The sequence below is a fragment of the Vanessa cardui genome, chromosome 27 (genome assembly GCF_905220365.1).
Source record: "Vanessa cardui chromosome 27, ilVanCard2.1, whole genome shotgun sequence".
NCBI lineage: Eukaryota > Metazoa > Arthropoda > Insecta > Lepidoptera > Nymphalidae > Vanessa > Vanessa cardui.
In genome coordinates this window covers 6,320,593-6,341,482 of record NC_061149.1, presented here as the reverse complement: position 1 = coordinate 6,341,482, position 20,890 = coordinate 6,320,593, and the positions used below count along the sequence as shown (strand labels likewise).

Genomic DNA, 20,890 nt, shown 5'->3' with positions numbered 1-20,890 from the left:
AATTTACAGGCTGTTGTTGTTGATACAAGAACAATCTGAACTGGATGCGATACTACTTTCATTTGTATTTGTGTAATTCTGTCGTAATGACTTTGCCGTTTCGTGAATTCAAATCGTTTGTAAAAATACATTGGTAGAAAAGGCATATTACTCGATACAAGAGTTTGTAGATGATAAAAAAGGGTGGAGTTAATAATACCTGTTGACTTCCAGGCAGGATAAATAACATGCATATATAATTGTATTTAACTAATATGTATGTATTTTTTTAATGTTGAAAAAGAGTAACTACTGAGTTTCTTCTCGGTAGAATCTACTTTCCGAACCGGTGGAAACTTCACTTAATTGTTAATCGATATGATATTCACTATGGACTTGTCAAAGTTGGCGTTTTGAACGTCGATGAAAACCATCGGAATTTTGTAAAATTAAAGTGTATTTAAGTACAGTACGACACAACTTAGATGTCGCATCGGCAAAATCCGTAAAACCGATCACATCCGAATTGAGTACGCTATCCAAAATTATCAATATTTATTTCTCATGCGAATATGATCTTTACACAAACGTAATAACTTGTAATATCATATGACCTCATATATTCGTCAATTTGACGCGTCGATTTACATGCACTTGCTGATCTGACGCGTGAATCTATAGCGACGAATAGCGTCGAATGGCGCGATAGGGAACTATTTCTATTGGTTGTGTAAATCGGCAATAATCGGTTTTATTTTCATTGCATTGCATTTTCCGATGCTACATCTAATTTGTGTCGTACTATAGTTATGTGTAATAGTGTTGTATTATAAATAAAGATATATTAATCATTAACTATAATAGAGCACAATGTAGCTGAGTTATTAGCAAATCGCATGGAATACGTTAATCTGAGGTTTGTTTAATTTTTTTCCTACTGTAGAATAGTCAATGCAAATCAAATCAAAATACACTTTATTCAAGTAGGCTTTTACAAGCACATTTGAATCGTCATTTAACAATTAAGTGAAGCTACCACCGGTTCGGAAGGTAGATTCTACCGAGAAGAACCGGCAAGAACAACTTCAACATTTAAAAAATACAAAGTTAAGTTAGTTAAATACAATTATTTTAATTGTATATAAATCTGTGTTTCCGCCTTTTAGCACCAATACAGAAATAATTTAAAAAAACATGTCAAAAATTCGTTGAATAATTTATTTCTTTAAGTACATACATACAATTTTACTAACTAAATAATAAATATTAAATAAATAAATTAACTTAACATTTAAGGTAACTACAATATTAATATAATACTTTCAGTTTTTTTTACCTTATTATATTACAACATGTGTTAAAATATACTATGATTATATTACAGTGTCAATTATTATAGTTTTGTAGCATCTTTCAGCTTATTTCATACTAGTAATTGTAGTAGTAGCCTACGTCCTTTCTTGGAGTTGCCTGCTGCCAAAATTACACTGGCTCACTGGCAGTAATCGTATTACCATGTTTTGATAAATCACCTAGTGGATGGGTGGATCCAGCATTTGTCATCAACATAACTTTTTTTTTATATTTGGTAAGTTGTCATTGCGTAACATGGGTCCCAGGTTCGATTTTCATGTAGTGTCCATACGGTGTGCTTATGGTTTGAGGTCCGGGATACGGTTCGTAAATAACGTTGACCTGCTTGGTATCCGCTGGGCTCTGACCATCTCTGCTCCATGGCGCTGTAAAATATAAACCAGTCATTAGTAAAATTATTTTTACGACGCCATCTAGTATCGATTCGATGTACTCAATAGTACAGCGAAATCATTTAACTGTTTCTTGAATTAATTACAGACTAATTATATAATAAATATATTTATACTATTAGAAATAGTAAAAAAAAAAATAATGTGTATAAATTTCATAATATAATGTTAATGTAACTTTATTTAATATTTACAATTAATGTCATATAGAAATTCCATCCTGTGTTCAATAGATGGCGTTAAATCTCCCTAAGAGTTTCATAGTTTTGCTATTCACCGCTAGATGTCGCTTTGAGTAGATTTATTTCAAATGTACATATGAGTGTATCTTATTTTGTTTTCTGTAGCAAATACTTGACAATACTCGGTGATCACCATTCATAGACATTAATTAGCTCTGTAAGAAATTTTAAATATTCCTTTACATTGCCAATGCACCACATACCACGAAACTCTTGAAAAATAAGATGTTGAGTTCCTTGTGTGTTTTTTGTCGCTTGGGAAATTCACTACGCGTTTCCCCCCCATAAAGTAGCAGGGGAGGGGATATATTGTGATTCGCTTGGACGACTAGTACACTAGAATACTAACTAAAAGACCAGTGATACTCTCTCCGTCCCTTCGATGGGCGTCATAAGATCTCTTGTGAAAGTGACTTGTGCCTGGCTCACTATTACAGAACAATACTAAGTATCACAGTCTGGCGGTAGAATATCTGATAAATTCGTGCTACCTAGACAGGCTCAGGTACCTACCACCAAGTATATCTATAAAATACTCAATGATATTTTCTATGACTAGCAAAAAAGCCAGTGTAACTACAGGCACAAGGGACATAACATCTTAGTTCCCAAGGTAGGTGGCGCATTGACGATGTAAGGAATATTCTTACAGCGTCCTTGTCTATGGGTGATGATGACCACTTACCATCAGGTGGCCCATATGCTCGTCCGCCAACCTATACCATAAAAAAAAAACAAGAGCCTAAGTAACTGTCAAACTTAACGACCAGGTAGAAATACTATACTTCCTAATTTACTACTCGACTACGGAAGTCGAGTAGTGTATATGCACGGGTTTTCTTGGGTACGCCACTACGAGGCCCCAAAGTTCGATTCCCGGCCGACTCTATGTAGAAAATTCATTAGTTAACTATGTTGTCTTAGGACTGGATGTTGTGGTACCGTCGTTACATCTTTCCATAACACAAGTGCGTTAACTACTTACACTGGGATCAGAGTAATGTATGTAATGTTGTACAATATTTATTATTATTATTACTCACAGATAGGAACGCTGTGCTCATCGCCATGCAACCCCCCATTGTGTATGTGCAAGTGTATCTCCTTCTGCTGTGGCGTCCATGCTTGGTGCTGATCATGGCCTTTAGATGCGAACAGCGCTCCGATCTGAAATGATAATTACACAAAACATTACATTTTTTTAGTACGTATTTATTGAATTCTATGTATATCTAAATATGAGCTGAGATAGCCCAGTGGTTAGAAAGCGTGCATCTTAATCGATGATGGGTTCAAACCCAGGCAAGCATTACTATATATATGTGCTTAATTTGTGTTTATAATTCATCTCGTGCTCGGCAGTGAAGAAAAACATCGTGAGGAAACCTGCATGTGTCTAATTTCATAGAAATTCTGCCACATATGCATTCCACCAACCCGCATTGGAACAGCGTGTTGGAATTTGTTTATGAATATGTTCGAAACCCTCTCCTTAATGGAATAGGCCTTAGCCTATGAGAGATCATTGCGGGTTCAAGCCCTGACAAGCACCACTGAATATTCATGTGTTTAATTTGTCTTTATAATTCATCTCGTGCTCTGTTAAGAAAAACATCGTGAGGAAACCTGCATGTGTCTAATTTCATCGAAATTCTGCCACATGTGCATTCCACCAAAACGCATTGGAACAGCGTGTTGGAATATGTTCCAAACCCTCTCCTTAATTGAAGAGGAGGCCTTTTCCCAGCAGTGGGAAATTAACAGGCTGTTACTTGTTTTTTTTTTTTACTTTTTTTATACATTCATGTTGAATATCAGCCGGTGTACAGTTGTAGACTACCGGTTCGTATAAGAACCGGTAAACAGCAGCTTATGAGCCTATTTCAATGTATATAAAAACCTACCAATAAACCAATGTCATATATATGGAAATAGACAATTATTTCTATATTTAGATAACTGAATTATAATCTACATCAAATAAAATTGGAGTGTCTGTTTGTAATATTAAAATAGCCCCTTTTTTACTTAATGCATACGAGTATGTATGTATACACGGTACATATACCAAAACAACATATTTATAATTTTGGTCTGTCTGTTTGTTCCGGCTAATCTCTGGAACGACTGGACCGATTTTGACGGGACTTTCACTGGCAGATAACTTATATAGATATTATAGATTATAATAAGTAACTTAGGCTACAATAATATTTCTATTTTGTTAAATTCAAACGCGTACAAGATCGCAGGGGCAGCTAGTCCATTATATATGAACAGAATGAATATGCTGTCTGTCTGTCGGTTTGTACCGACTAATCTTTGGAACAGCTAGACCGATTTTGATGGGACTTTCACTGGCAGATAATTTATATAATAAGGAGTAACTTAGGCTACAATCACTTTTTTTTTGTTAAATTCAAACACGTACAAGGTCACGGACACAACTAGTTGTAAAATAAAATCATTAAAAATATGTTTTATTCAAGTACATAAGCACTTTTGAATAGTTGTATAATTGTATAAAAAACGTTAGCTTCCTGTTAGGAATGTATATTCGAGAAATACATGTTAAATTCACAATCATTACACAGTATAAAACAAAGTTGCTCACCGCTGTCTGTCCTTACGTATGCTTAGATCTTTGAAATTACGCAACGGATTTTGATGCGGTTTTTTTAATAGATGGAGTGATTCTAGAGGAAGGTTTTTGTATATAATACATGGACAATACAGTAAAGAAACATTTATAATTTTAAAAGTGTCTAATTGGATGTCGTAAATGAATAAATTCTGTTGAATATTTAGTATCAGCATTGCAGCCGTGCGAAGCCGGGCGGGTCGATAGTTGTAAAACAAAATTAAATCAATCAATCTATTAATCAATCAAAATAAATTATTCAAGTACATATATAAATACTTAATAGTAATGTTTCAAATTGTATAAAAAATATAGCTTCCTGATTGGAATTTAACTTCGAGAAATACATGGAAATATAACATTTTGTATTTTTTTGCTGTCGTTACTCAAAATCGTCTCACGCACACTAAGACATGTCGAGCACGTCAAACGCGGGCGTCACGGCCTCATTAACGCACGTCGATAATATAATTTAAGATGGAACGGCGCGCTTTGCAGGAGGCTTTAACTTTTAACAACCATATAAAATGAAACAAAAAATCAAAATAATCGATACAAATCATGATTCACGACCCATTCTGGTAAAATAGGAGAGACTTTTTTGGTTCCTTTAGGGGAAGATATCCCTACAGATTTAATAAAAAAGAATGTACCAGAGTTCGCAGCCAATATATCCTTCAGGTAACCCTGTCTCAAACTCAAACTCAAATTGCTTTATTCAATATAGAAGTATTACACTTTCTATTGTGGTTTTTCTATTTTTTAGTCTCAGAATATAAATAGCCAGGAGGCGATCATTTTACTCCCAAAGTGTGCTATCAATCATAAACTCATTAATTGTATAATATTCTTTTGCACACAAGCGTTCCTTAATAATTATTTTAAATTTGGCAACAGAGGCATTTTGAACGCTTTCTGGGATCCTGTTGTAAAATATACATTGCCCCACAAAGGAGTTACTGACTCTATGCAGTGAATATTATATAATTTCTATAGTATACTATATAAAATTACGCAGATATTTTTAACTTTATTTTAACTTTATCATTTCATAAATTCGTATCAATTTGTAAAAAATGCATTGGTAAAGAAGGCAATTTTTTCAATACGGAATTACATAGATGATAAAAAAAACGTGGAGCAAATATTGTAACTTGCAGGATATATACTTACATATATAATAGTATATAACTAACATGACTTTGTATTTTAAATGTTGAAAAAGAGCTACCACTGAGTTTACTGTCGGGGAGATAGAATCTCATTTCCGAACCGGTGGTAGCTTCACTTAATTGACGATTCAAAAGTGCTTGTAAAAGCCAACTTGAATAAAGTTTATTTTGATTTTGGTTCATAAGAAAAGTGGAAGTAACAAAAATAGATCAATAGCGAGAACCTATTAATTATATTAAAAAACGATAACATTCGATCGCATTTTCAACATTCCAATGCATCCATCCCTTTCTAAATCCTAGCAAATATATCTCTCATGCTCTTCACACATGTTAGAAAGTTACTTTCACCATTGCCTCATAATTTTAACATAGATTTTTGTAAATAATAAAACTCTATAAAATCTGTGTGTCCTATATGAGACAGGTGGAGCCGAGATGACCCAGTGGTTAGAACGCGTACATCTTAAACCGATGATAGCGGGTTCAAACCCAGGCAAGCACTGAATATTCATGTGCTTAATTGATGTTTATAATTCATCTCGTGCTCGGCGATAAAGGAAAACATCGACAAGTATGTGTCAAATTTTATAGAAATTCTGCCACATGTGTAATCCACTAACGGTTAGTGACTAACCCATTGGAACAATGAGGTAGAATGTTTCGAACCTTCTCCTCCTCCAAGCCTCCCGCTTTAGCCCAGCAGTGGGTACTTATAGAAGTGCTTAATAGTGCTTTAGGTCACTACTAGTCTCGTACTAGCCGCATTGGTGATCGCCTATTCCAATGCAAGGAGGAAAAGAGTTAAACAAAACTTAGTTTTACGTATTTGATAATTTGCTAATAACTCAGTTATATTGTGCACTACTGATAGTTCATGATTAATGTATCTTTATTTATAACAAAGCACTATTACAGTTGACTACTTATTTCTACTTTAATTCTACTTCCAATGTTCGAGAAACAGACAATTCATCGACGTTCAATATACTTTACTAAACAACCATTCAAAATACATTATTGAATATATTAGACAAACGAATAATATATAACAAACAGTGGCGTAAATAGGGCGGTGCCACCAGTGCCCAGGCACAGGACGTAGACTCTCGGGGGCGCAAGAATAGACAGACTGGGCAGAACTATTGCTTTTCGTTTTGCTCTTGTCAAGATTCCGCTGAGCCCCTAGTACTCGATTCCAGTACAAACGTACTTACATGTTAGTATCATTAAAAACAAACATCGCGCTCATTTTTTGGCAGCGCACGGGCGTATCTGTGTTTAGTGTTTATCGTTAATGGGCAACGCATTTGCAGCAGTGAACCTGCGTTTAAGTTTTAGTGAGTGAGACAGTAAATTAGGCAAAGGGTCTGTTTAAATAGGGCGCAGTTATAGAAGCTCGCACAGGGCGCAGAATAGGCTATTTACAGCACTGATAACAAAGGCGGTCTAATCGCTTATAGCGAAGTTTAAAACACTCACTGTGAATATCATACAATATCAAGCTCTCAGACAATGTTATCTCGTGATTTAGCTGTCTAATGTTGTTTATTTGGCTATTATAGTACTACCGAACAGCCCCGGCTTCGCAAGTGCAATGCCGATATTAAATACACTACATTTTTCTTATTTCTTTACTATATTGTCCATTTATTATACACAGAAACCTTCCTTTCGAAATACTCTATCTTTTTGTAACACAAAAGAAATAATTAGATTTTAATTGATACTTTTTTTAAATAAATTTTTGAAGTTGCATTTTTGACAAATTTTGAAAAAAGCCAATAGACGTGATAGCTCAAAAATGGTTCACTTTTGGATCATGCATATGGGGGATAAAATTATTGCAAATAGTCACCCTTATCACCTCCTAACGGATATACGTCGAATTACCAATAACCCTGTATACATTTAATGATAATGAGACTTGGCTGAAAGTAATAAGCCCCAAGTCATCATAACAGACGAATAAACCGCATGACCGATTGTTCCGGCACATATTACGTTCTACAAACGAGACGTTATATTACCGTACGATAGATAAAAAATGTTGTTTACGACTTTCATTTAAAACTTTCGTTTGGTAATAATTTCCATCACGAAATGTTTGATACTCCAGTTATATAAAAGTGTAGTGTATAAAAGTAGATACTCGCAGCAATTGGAGAATTAATGAACGAATGATCTTTTTTTATTTTTTATTTATACATATCAGATCAATTTTGAAAGAATATGCTACGAGCTAAAAAAATGATTCTATGACCTATTCCAATCGGTTGTAGGGCTTTGTGCAAGCCCGTCTGGGTAGTTACCACCCACTCATCAGTTCTACCGCCAAACAACAGTACTTGGTATTGTTGTGTTCCGGTTTGAAGGGTGAGTGGGCCAGTGTAACTACAGGCAAGGGACATAACATCTTAGTTGTCAAGGTTGGTGGCGCATTGGCGATAAAAGAAATGGTTAATTTTCTTACAGCGCCATTGTCTATGGGCGGTGTCCAGTTACCATCAGGTGGCCTGTATGCTAGTCTGCCAACCAATAGCATAAAAATTCAGAGTGATTACAAAGATATATCTGATAAGTAAACAAGCCTTGACGACCTGCGTGGTCGTGTAGTGTGCCGGTTTTCATGGGTACGGTCCGGTACGGTACACTCCGAGGTCCCGGGTTTGGGTGTTTGTGGTGCCGTCGTTACTTCTGATTTTCCCTAACACAAGTGCATTAGCTACTTACTTTGGGATCAGAGTAATGTATGTGATGTTGTCCAACATTTATTATTATTTAAAAATAAGGCTTACCTTAGCAGCACCTGCGATCAGCAGCAACTTGAGTATGAACAAGGTAACGGCTAATGTCTTGACGCCTACAAGTGCTGCTACCGTCGCCCAGGTCGCAGCGGCTCCCATCTGGAACGCAAGCGGTATCATAGCTTGGATCATTTTCTTGAACGGGCGGCCGAATGTTCGTCCTGAAATTCAAAGATGTATACTTTAGAAAGTTTCAAATTAATTTCTTATTTAAATGACTCATGGATAAGGGGTCCATACAACAACAACAACAGCCTGTTAATTTCCCACTGCTGGGCTAAGGCCTACTCTCCCTTTGAGAAGGTTTGGAACAATGCGGTTTGGTTGAATACACATGTAGCAGAATTTCGATGAAATTAGACACATGCAGATTTGATTCACAGCCGAGAACGAGATAAATTATAAACAAAAATTAAGTACATATATGTATATTGTGGTGCTTGCCTGGGTTTGATCCCGAAATCATCGGTTAAGATGCACGCGTTCTAACCACATGGCCATCTCAGCACTAAAAAGCAATAAAAATAATTGCGTATCCAAAATGTTTTTTAGAGTCCTCCTAAGTTAAATGGAATTAAAAACACTGGACTACTGAAAAGTCGATTTACGATTATAGGTAATCAATGATAAACAATGATCAAGCTTTCAACCAATGGTGTCGCGTCAAATTGCCATGAAATTTTGTTTATTTGGCTTTCTCTTATGGTCGGAAAAGAGTATAAGTTATCATGTATTTAATTTTGATTGAAAAACAATCTCGGGTGGAATGTCAATCACTCGTTGATAGAAATTATTATTAAAAGAAAGTATTACGATATAATATTAAAAGAAAGTTGATATTCAATTTTTAATTTTACGAACGCATTTAATTGGTTATTTTTAAAGATGGCGTCGCTATTTGTTTTGTTTTGCAACAAACTCGTTTACTTTAAAACACTTTAAAAAAATGACCTGCATCATTATCATTATCATTACATAGTATAAAACAAAGTAGCTTACCGCTGTCTGTCCCTATGTATGCTTAGAGCTTTAAAATTACGCGATGGATTTTGATGCGGCTTTTTTAAATATTCGAGATGAAGGATTCGAGAGGAACGTTCTCGTATATATAGAGCAGAGATGGCCCAGTGGTTAGAACGCGTGCATCGTAACCGATGGTTGCGGGTTCAAACCAGGGCAAGCACCGCTGATTCATGTGCTTAATTTGTCTTTATAATTCATCTCGTGCTCAGCGGTGAAGGAAAACATCGTGAGGAAACCTGCATGTGACAAATTTCATAGAAATTCTGCCACATGTGTATTCCACCAACCCGCATTGGAACAGCGTGGTGGAATATGTTCCAAACCTTCTCCTTAAAGGGAGAGGAGGCCTTTAGCCAAGCAGTGGGAATTTACAGGCTGTTGTTGTTGTTCTTGTATATAAAATATATGGTCAAAATAGTAAAAAATAAAAACTGTGTAGTATATTTAGTATCAGCATTGCACCCGTGCGAAACCGAAGGTCGCTAACACTTTAAATTAAGGTATAAGACCACAGAAAATACACGTTATATGTATATATAGATACCTAATAGAGTTTTAAATACAATTAAAAAAAAATATTCTTAAATTAATATTCTTAAAAAAGTTTGTTCGCGTATACAATTTTTATTTTTATCTGTACTTATTGTATAATAAATATTCGTGTATTATATCTAATCACTTTTTTGTTCCATTTGCCGTCGAAACGCTTGGCCCTTGCAGTAGTGGTGCAAAAAGCTTCATCAAAAGTATAACACCTCGCCTCATTGCCTCCACTGGTGACAGGAGGCCTCGTTTGTCCAGAGGATCGGAATTGCGATTCAACGGGGAAATACTGCTAGCATTCTTGCCAGGTCAAGATTTATACAGTAACTAGTTTTATTTCATATTTGTATATATTTAAGCATCTAATGTTATTAATTCTTATGTTAATAAATTAAAATATTATAATATATATACCTATTAATTTAATTTTAATCGACATTTTTTCATCATATATAAAACCTTCTTTTACAATATTTAAAAAGAAAAAGTACTTAATGTGCAAAATCGAATATTCTGTGATCTTCTTTTGTTTTTTTATTCACTCACTAACTACTAATGACAACGAAACAATGTATAATTATATTGCAATAATATCAAGATTGAAATAGTTTTAAAGCAATTGTTTGTGTAATTGAGTTCGGACTCCAGTGTCTAAGTAATAGAAAAAGTTAATAAATCTATTTGTATCGATCAACGTAAAAATGTGTCGAATTTTCCAATGTACCTTTATATGTTTTTTGACAGGCTTATATAACCCTGGGCTTGCAACATCAGGAGGCTTATGGAAATGTCTTTCACAACAAGCGTCATAGTATCTTCTCGGAAATATATAACGTAATCGATATTCATATATGAGCTGAGATGGCCCAGTTGTTAGAACGCGTGCATCTTAACCGATGATTGAGGGTTCAAACTCGGCAAGCACCAATTAATTTTCATGTGCTTAATTTGTGTTTGTGAGGAAACCTGCACGGAGTAGTTTCAATGAAATTCTGTCACATGTGTCCAACCCGCATTGGAGCAGCTAGGTGGAAAATGCTCTACCCTTCTCCTCAAAGGGAGAGGAGGCCTTAGCCCAGCAGTGGAATATTTACAGGATACTAATATATGTATAATTTGTTTTAACAAGTCAGTGGCTCTCAATCTTTTTAAACGCGGGAATAAAACCACTTTTTTGATATAATTACAGTATATTTTTACTCTTACGAATTACATTTAATCGACACAAAATATTAAAAAAACATCAAACTTGTTGAAATCCAAGAAAGCGATAACTTTAGGGAAATACTTCCGCTTTAGGTGAATTAAACGCAAAGGCGAATTAATTAATGAAACCAGATATCCGCAACTGCCGGAAGTCTGTCCGTCCATTTAGTCAATTGATTCATCAGCTATTCATTTCTATTGCATAATCAATAATATACATATAGTAAAATTGAAGTGTCTGTTTGTAATATTAAAATAGCCCTTTTTACTCAAAGTATACACGGTACGTATACCAAAATAACATTTTTTACAATTTTTGTCTGTCTGTCTATCTGTTTGTTCCGGCTGATCTTTCGAATGGCTGGATCGATTTTGACGGGACTTTCACTGGCAGATAACTGATATAAGGAGTAACTTAGGCTACAATAATATTTCTTTTTTGTTAAATTCAAACGCGTACAAGGTCGCGGGCACAGCTAGTCAATCATATATTACTAGCCTGAATATGCCAACCGCCATTGATCTTCTTTTCATTTGAGGAGAATTTAAAACTGCTAACGCTGCTTCAAAGCGTGATAATGCTTGTTGACTTCTTAGCAGGATATATTATATACACATATAAATGTATTTAACTGACATAACTTATTTTACATATCCAAAAACAGTAACTACTGAGTTTCGTGCGGATTCTTTTGAAACGGTGGTAAGCTTCATTTAATGGCTTGTAAAACGATTCAAAAGTACTTGTAAAAGCCTACTTGAATGTATATTTTGTTTTTGAATGCATCTTAGTTGAGACACACGTAGCGGACTCACATTCGACATATGCAGGTTTCCTTACGATTTGTTACTTAATTGCTGAGTATATGATATAGTAAAAGAAATGACATACATTGCGAATATTCGTGTTATCGCAATATAAGCATTAAGCATAAGCAAGCAATACTTTGATCATCAGATGACGTCAGCGTATGAATTGTTTGCATATCAATTCTCGTGGATAAATTTGTATATGTTTTCTCTTTTTTTCACTAAAACATATATTAGGTATACATTTTGTTGTTACTTATTTCTACTTTCTTATTTAAAACCTTATTACGTGCATTGTTTATTTATTGAAATTGAACCATTTTATTTCAGTAGTTTGAAACTTCTGTAGATGTATAGGTACTGGTATAAGATGCTATTGAACCAAATAAATGGATACAAGAGTACCATGGCACTTGCACCTTTTGTAAGCACATTATTTATATATTATGTCGATTTTGTAAATCATTATCATTAAAATTCATATATATTATAATACATATACTCACACGATATAAACACCATTGTGTTCTATTCGCAAGGGTACAATACTAATAATAATTAGTTTGTTTCATTACTATATTGTTCATGTATTACAAAAGCTTTCTCTCGAAATACTCTGTCTATTGAAAAAAAAAACGGCATCAAATCCGTTACGTAATTCTAAAGATATAATCATTCATAGGGACAGATAGCGGTAAGCGACTTTGCTTTATACTATGTAATGATTACAAGGCACATCAGTACATGTGACCACTTTTTTTTCTATGTCGTATTTTCTTTTTACATATATTTATATCTCCAGGCATTAAAATATGAATATTGTTCCATTGTTCCACTTTGTGGTGACCAATAGTCTTTGAATAAATAAATTAGGCGTAAGAATAGGGTATCTGATGGTAGCCTCTCCCTAGACAGGGGCGTATCTAGGGTAAGTGTAAATGCTTTATAATGAAAGACTATAATCAAGATGCAACATTGTTCCACAGTCCACAGTTAGAGAGCCACTGGTTAAAGTCATTGGCTTGTGTCAATAAGAAATTCTGGGGTTTTTCGATCGTTTTATTTGTTTGTTATTCGTCACGTATCGCCTAAAGGAAAACAAGGTGGAGAAATTTGCATATATCGAAGGAATTTCTAAAGCCCATCCGCATGTCGGTGTTTTAAGGTTTTTCCGTGGAGAAATTCTTAAGAACAGTCCGACACTGCACCAGTATTGCTTTGTCGGTTACAGCATAGCTCTTTTCTTATACCTTCTATATATAATATAATAAAATTGGAGTGTCTGTTTGTAATATTAAATTAAATGCTTTGTGCGAAATGCAGACGTATGTTTACACGATACATATAGCGAAACGTTATTATTTACTAGTTTGTGTCTATTTATTCCGGCTAATGTGGAACGGCTGGACCGATTTTGACAGTATTTTCACCGGCAGGTGGCTGATTTAATAAGGAGTAACTTAAACTTGGTGGTAGGGCTTTGTGCAAGCCCGTCTGGGTAGGTACCACCCACTCATCAGTTATTCTACCGCCAAATAAAAATACTCAGTATATTTGTGTTCCGGTCTGAAGGGTGAGTGAGCCAGTGTAACTACAGGCACATGGGACATAATATCTTAGTTCCCAAGGTTGGTGGCGCATTGACGATTTTAGGAATAGTTAATATTTCTTACAGCGTCATTGTCTATGGGTAATGGTGACCAATTACCATCGGGTGGCCCATATGCTCGTCCATCAACTTACATCAACTTTAAAACGCGCATGAAATTCGTTCAATAGCAATCAGTTACGATGTTTTACGCGTCGCATATCGAGCCTCGTAAATGCAAATTGTATATTATGCAGCAAATGTTATATGTCATAATATCACGCATAATAATACCATAACATACATAACAGGTTTAAGTTGGTCATTTGTGAAAGTGACAAATATAGAAATCGATATTATTGGGTTCATTTTTGTCAATTAAATATAGATGATGAAGTGTGTTTAAGTATCATCATTGAAAAGGGTGAAATTGAGGATGAAAGTTCGCTTCAAAGCTTCCCTTCTTTGGGAAAGCATTATGCTTCTGATTAGGAGTAAAAGGAATCTTTTAACTGAAAAAAAATAATATTCAAGAGAGTGAAAATTGGGATGAGAGGTTCGATGTAACTTCCGACTATTTGACTGTTAAAATTGCGGAAATCGATATTTGAACAGACCTTAGCAATACGTTAAGAGCAGAGAAGGCCCGGTGGTTAGAAAACGCACATCTTAACCGATGATTGCGGGTTCAAAATCCATACAAATACCACTGAATTATTATGTGAGTGTGTTTATAATTCATCTCATGCTTTCCAGTGAAGGCAAAAATCGTGAAGAAACCTGCATGTGTCTAATTTCAAAGAAATTATGCCCCATGTGAATCCTGCATTGGAGCAGCGTGGTAGAATATGTTCCTAACCTTATCCTCAAAGGGAGAGGAGGTCTTAGCCCAGTAGCGGGAAATTTACAGGCTGTTACTACTACTACTGTATATGCTATATATCTTGTTCTAAGTGAATGAATAGTCACCTCGACAATCCACTTATTTATGGAGAAAAACACAAACATTAAATTGATACATTATTTATTTGTATGTGCTTTTTGTTTCTTTTACATTTTTACAATACAATACTGCAATACTGATACTAAATATACAGAATTTGTTTATTTACAACATCACAATATAAACTTATATATATTAGTGTTTGTTAACTATATTGTTCATATTACATACAAAAACTTTCCTCTCGAAAGTCCTAAAAAAACCGCACCAAAATCAGTTGCGCAATTTGAAAGATCTGAGCATACATAGGGACAGACAGCGGTAAGCGACTTTGTTTTTCAACCGACTTCAAAAAGGAGGAGGTTATCAATTCGTCTGTATTTTTTTATGTTTGTTACCTCATAACTTTGTATGGGTGGACCGATTTTAAATATAACAATAACTATAACTACGTTATATAATCGTTAATCGACTTTTAAGTAGTCTAATATTTTTCAATTTCATTTTACTTAGGAGGACTCTAAAAAATATGTTGAAAACGCAATTATTTTTATTACTTTTTAGTGCATATTTATTTGTATTAAAATATTGTTTTGTTTGAAGGCGGTTTTACTTTTTGTTACAATTTTTATTTATTACTTTTTAATGATAATAATAATGATGATGTGTTTGTTTTAATTTTATATATTTTGACAGCAAAAACCGACGAGTAAATCCAATAGGGCTTTTGTTATTAAATAATCAGTAGAACTTAATATAAATATATATTTAATTAAATAAAACAAATGAAAACATAATAAGAAACCATTTAGTTCTTTAAGTCTGTTACATTGTAGACGCTAGTTGAATATTTATTGCGTATTGGCACTTAATGATTTGCCAAAGTACTGCCAAACAGTCGTTAGCGAACTGAGCACACGAACGTTTGAATATATTTATAAGATTATCATTTCCTCATCACCGACTTTAGCTGAGATTTGCAGACAAGGAAGTAGTTTTATTTCGATTTTAAAGATTGATTGATCCTGAACAAATAAAGCAACTTACTTTATTGCTTCGGTAAAATTAACAAAGTCACTGTGAACTATTACCACAACAAAAGAATATAAATAACTTTTACCTACAAATAAAAGAAAATAAAAAAAATCTTTAGAAATATGGACCGTATCTAAAAGCCTTTAAAGAGAACCGTGTCACACCCTCATGGAGTGTACCGCTTATGGGAACAGAGGCATTCCCTGGTGGTAATAATCGGCGGAGACCATTCGCTGCCGCGCGTAATAATCGCCATGATAGGCAGTGAGAAGTGCTGGAACGAGATGGCCTCTTTCTGCGTGTGTAATGTGTAAAGTAAGTGTAAAGTGTAATGTCGCAGAAAGAGGCTGCGGTGCGAGCGCGTGAGGAGAGTGCCTCCGTGGATTCGCTTCAACGAAGAAGACCGGGGAGAAGACAGCAGCGCTATGCGCACCTTCTCCAATAGGGGGTTCTCTGTACCGCGGGAACTCATCTAGCTTGGATGACCATGGTGGGCCAACCATCAGGGTGTCACGGTAGAATGCGCAAGCGCCCCACATATATCACCCCCACATCAGACATCATCATATGAGGGAAACGTAAACAAAACAACAGAACCACTGAATTCATGGGAAAAGAACTGGATAAAGAACGCCATACTTGAGGGTTTATAGATACAAATGTGCTAGAGTTTCCTCACGTTGACGTAATACGGAAATTCAAATCAAATAAACTGTATTTTATTCAAGTAAACTTCAGAACTAAGTGTTTGTGAATCGTCAATATTTAGACACTACTTCCGTTTCGGAAAGCGACCTCCAACGAGAAGAAACCGTAAGAAACTTATATAGTTACAACAGAAAACAGATTTATAATGCTGTTATTAACAATATATTGGAACAACATCACATACATTGAAAAAGAGTAACTACTGAGTTTCATGCCGGTTCTTCTCGTAGCTAGTAATATAAATAAAGAGTTATTAAATGATATAAGTGCTTATAAAAGCCTACTGGAATAAAGTATATTTTGATTTTAATTTTGATTACTCTGATCCCAATGCAAGTAGGTAAAGTACTTGTGTTTTAGAAAATCAGAAGTAACAACGGTACAACAGACACACAGACCCAAGATAACATAGAAAACTAATGAATATTTCTACATCATACACATGAAAACCGGTATACACTACTGGACCAAGGAGGTCGTCAGAACAATTAGTGTTCAATCAGTCCTGTGATGGAACCCCAGTCTAAACCCAGTTTTTTTTTTTTTGAAAATTCATTGTTGCTTGCGTGGTTTTGAAACCGCAATTATCAGTTAAGATGCACACATTCTAAACTCTGGCCTATCCGATATAGGCCAATGTTTCGACTCATCTAGATTTATTATTTATTCCAAGTCATTTGCTAATATCTCAGCTATTTAGAACTCGATGTATCAAGGATTCTTAATCAATAAATATGCTTATTTATTCATACAACCCTATTCCTCGTAAATACTTATATCCACTTTAATTTTACTACCAAAGTGCTGATGACCACTTCTTCAAGTGAAACTCCAATATTCGCAAGTAAATAACGAATATCATAGATTATTTAAAGTCTTGGATCAATGATTTCGCGTCGATTCAATGCCAAATGTTGTTGTCATGTCAAGTACTATTGTGACTGGAATATATTATACCGAAATTCATATAAATTTTAATTATTATAGTTGTAATTGTCTTGGGCAGCAAAATTTTCTTGGTGGCAGGGCTTTGTGCAAGCCCGCCTGGGTAGGCAATACCCACTCATCAGATATTCTACCGCTAAACAATAGTACGCAGTATTGTTGTGTTCCAGTTCGAAGGGTTAGTGAGCCAGTGTAACTACAAGCACAAGGGACATAACATCTTAGTTCTCAAGGTTGGTGGCGCATTGCCGATGTAAGGAATAGTTAATATTTCTTACAGCGTCATTGTCTATGGGCGATGGTGACCACTTACCATCAGGTGGCCCATATGATCGTCCGCCAACCTATTCCATAAAAAAATAAGAAGATTATTTCAAAGGCCCGGCAATTGTTTCGTCGACGTTTAAAACGTAATTTTTTCGCAAAACAAAAATTTATATCATAGATTATAAGGCTGTTAATCTGAATGCAATACGGTATACCTAATTTAACATTGATTTTGGCAAAATTGAAGAGATGTCACTTTAAAAGTTCCAAAATGACCTATATTCCGATTTTTCTTTCACAAAGTATGGGACTTGTTTAATTAGCGAGTCGATGATATATCTATGGCATGAAAAATGATTAAACCCTTCAAACCGGAACACAACAATACTAAGTGTTGCTTTTTGGCGGTACAATATGTAATGAGTGAGAGGTTGGAGATAGTTCACACATCCAGGAAGATTTTTGAAGACATCGGTGACACCCTAACTGGTGTGATCATATCTTTAAAATTACGAAACGGATTGGTATGCGGTTTTTTTTAAAAGAGTGATTCGAGAAGGTTTTTACATAATACATGGACAATTTAGTAAGGAAACACGGATAATTTAAGTAATATCTAATGTGATGGCGTGAATAAACAAATTCTGTAGTCTATTTAGTATCAGCATTGCACCCGTGCGAAGCCGGATCATGTTGCTAGTTTGGATATAAACGTTATATTATAAATGCTATTAAATCCGTGTGATGCCAGGCCGTATCGCTAATATAGTTTTAAAATCTGAATGTTAACATATGCTTATGTATAGGCCGTCATCATGATCCACTTATTTGTAGGACAAGTGGATTATTATGACAAGTAATTTCTTGCAATTCGTGTCAAAATGAAAAACTGTTTTCTCTCTGTATTAATCAGAATAATGATGATGCTTCATGTCGCGTATAATATATACATATAATAAAATTGGAGTGTCTGTTTGTAATATTAAAATAGCCTTTTTACTCAATGCATATACTAAAATAACATTTTTTAACAATTGTTGTCCGTGTGTCTGTTTGTTCCGGCTTATTTCTGGAACGGCTGGACCGATTTAGACAGGACTTTCACTAGCAGATAACTGACATAATAGGAAGTAACTTAGGCTACAATATTTTTTTTGTTAAATTAAAACGCAGTCTGTACTAATATTATAAAGTTGAAGAGTGCGTTTTTCTCAAAAGAACCAGTTCGATTTGGAAAATATTTTTGGATAGATTATCATTTATTAAGAAAATTCTAGACTACGCTACGACCTCCTAAAACAATCATTCAGTGGAGTAATCGTGGGTAATTTGATTGGATTTATTGGAAGAAGTTCTTAAGAAATTTGAATGAGCCCAATTCAAAATAAACCTCTTTCAAACAATCAAATAAATTCTGCAAATCCAGACTGGATTTGCAGAATTTATGAGTGAATAAGTTATGCCCAAGATATAAAAAAAAAAACATCTATATTAGGAACCTTTTTAAAGTCAGTTAAAATTAACACAGCGCATTGCGGTCCCATAAATTAGCGTCATAGCAAAATTCTCGTATAATTAGCTAATTAACTCAACTAACACATTTTTTCATTTATTTGCACAAAACTGATTAATCCCTTCAAACCGGAATACAACAATACTAAGTGTTGCTTTTTGGGGGTAGAATATAATCCTCTCCTTAATGGAAGAGGAGGCCTTATCCCATCAGTGGGAAGGAGGTATGTAATTGGAATTTCCTACAATTTGCACGCCTTAGTAAACGATGATATGGGGTTCAGTAAAATCCAGGATTTTTATGTAAAAACATTCATAGTTTAAGATTTCCAATTAAAAAATTCACAAAATTCGGATTTTCTACGAATTAGAAGATTTATAAAATACCACAAATATCACGACCTCCGTGCTCGAGTGGTGCGTACACCGGTTTTCATGGGTACGCCGTCGAGGTCCCGCGTTCGATACCCGGCCGAGTCGATTTAGATTATTAATATATATATTATATATATTAGATTAAAGTTAAAATTCTGATTCAACATCCAAAGACATAAAAAGAGAGACTGTATTTGCGAGTTGATTAACCATTTTAATGGTGTTAGGTTATGTGGAATAGTGTTGCATTATAAATTAAGGTAATTAATAAAAAAAAATAATTGATATTACTTGAGAATCGTTTCTATTGCACAATATAGCAGAGCTATTAGCAAATCCCTTGTGTTATGTATAAAGATTTGCTTATAATACCAATTCAATTAAACTCAACAAAATAGGCGCGTAATATTCCTTACATCTGGGTCAAATAAAAACTACAAATAATATCAACACAACATTTGAAAATGGAATATATTCTCAAATTATTTTTTTAATTTCCATAATGTTCTATATCATCTCCATACTGCTTAAGAATAACTTTTTATTATTATATTATACAAAAACTTTCTGTGTGGTTATGTGGAATGCGCTATCGTGTTATTTACCTTATTATTAAAAGAGAAATCGGCATACTCGTTATTTCAGGTTAAATTTATTATCATTATAATGTCGCCTTCGATCGAGGCAATAATAAAAAAAAAGTAAATTAGTTTAGATCTATTTTTAAACTTACCGACAGAGCTATCCTCATAATTATTATATGTTCGAGGTGCATTAACCCTATGATCTTGGTCTTGATATTCGTTGAATAAAGCTACATTTTTGGTATTATTATTTACATTATAACTATTTAAAACAACGTCACTTCTGTACACTTTACCCGCGAAACTGGGACACGGTAAGAGTAAAAACAAACAAATAATCAAACGGAAGTTAATTTTATACATTCTATAATATAGTAGCACGTGGAAACACGGTATGAACCACTTTATAATCTCTTTTAAGTCCATTTTTATTTAATAATAAACTATTTCAGTTAAAATTCACGAACTATTTACGCGGTTTGATTTAAAAATGGAACGCGTCATGACGCGTCGAATGCGTCGTCAAAACTGACAGTGAACGCGACTCGCGAATCGAGCAATGGCCGCCGTCTTTCTTCTTTCTCTGTTTACGTATACGACCCCTTTCACACTGACGAAAGTTATTTGCAAATAATTATACAGTTATACATTGTAAGATAATGTAATAAAACACAATTCGTATATTAACACAATTTATTAAGCTAACCGATGGGTCAAAATTTCTTTTCTTTTTTGTATATGTAA

At 34.5% G+C, this 20,890-nt stretch overlaps 1 protein-coding gene across 1 annotated transcript; it reads right to left on the bottom strand.

The window, feature by feature from the left end:
• Window positions 1–1,348: 1,348 nt before the first annotated feature.
• LOC124541135 lies at window positions 1,349–20,690 on the bottom strand. The gene is made up of 4 exons (XM_047118979.1): window positions 20,296–20,690; window positions 8,599–8,768; window positions 3,031–3,154; window positions 1,349–1,718 (listed from the first exon to the last, which is right to left on the bottom strand). Exons 1-4 carry the CDS (start codon window positions 20,570–20,572, stop codon window positions 1,576–1,578), a joined length of 714 nt encoding a protein of 237 aa, XP_046974935.1. The 5' UTR covers window positions 20,573–20,690; the 3' UTR covers window positions 1,349–1,575.
• Between the last annotated feature and the right edge of the window lie 200 nt (window positions 20,691–20,890).

Excerpts from the sequence above, each read along its gene's own strand:
- LOC124541135 (XM_047118979.1), bottom strand. The coding sequence starts at position 20,572 with ATGGACTTAAAAGAGATTATAAAGTGGTTCATACCGTGTTTCCACGTG. Across the intron at positions 8,769-20,295 it reads TTATGAGGATAGCTCTGTCG|GACGAACATTCGGCCGCCCG; the intron begins GTAAGTTTAAAA and ends TTTGAATTTCAG. Across the intron at positions 1,719-3,030 it reads TGAGCACAGCGTTCCTATCT|CGCCATGGAGCAGAGATGGT; the intron begins GTGAGTAATAAT and ends TATATTTTACAG.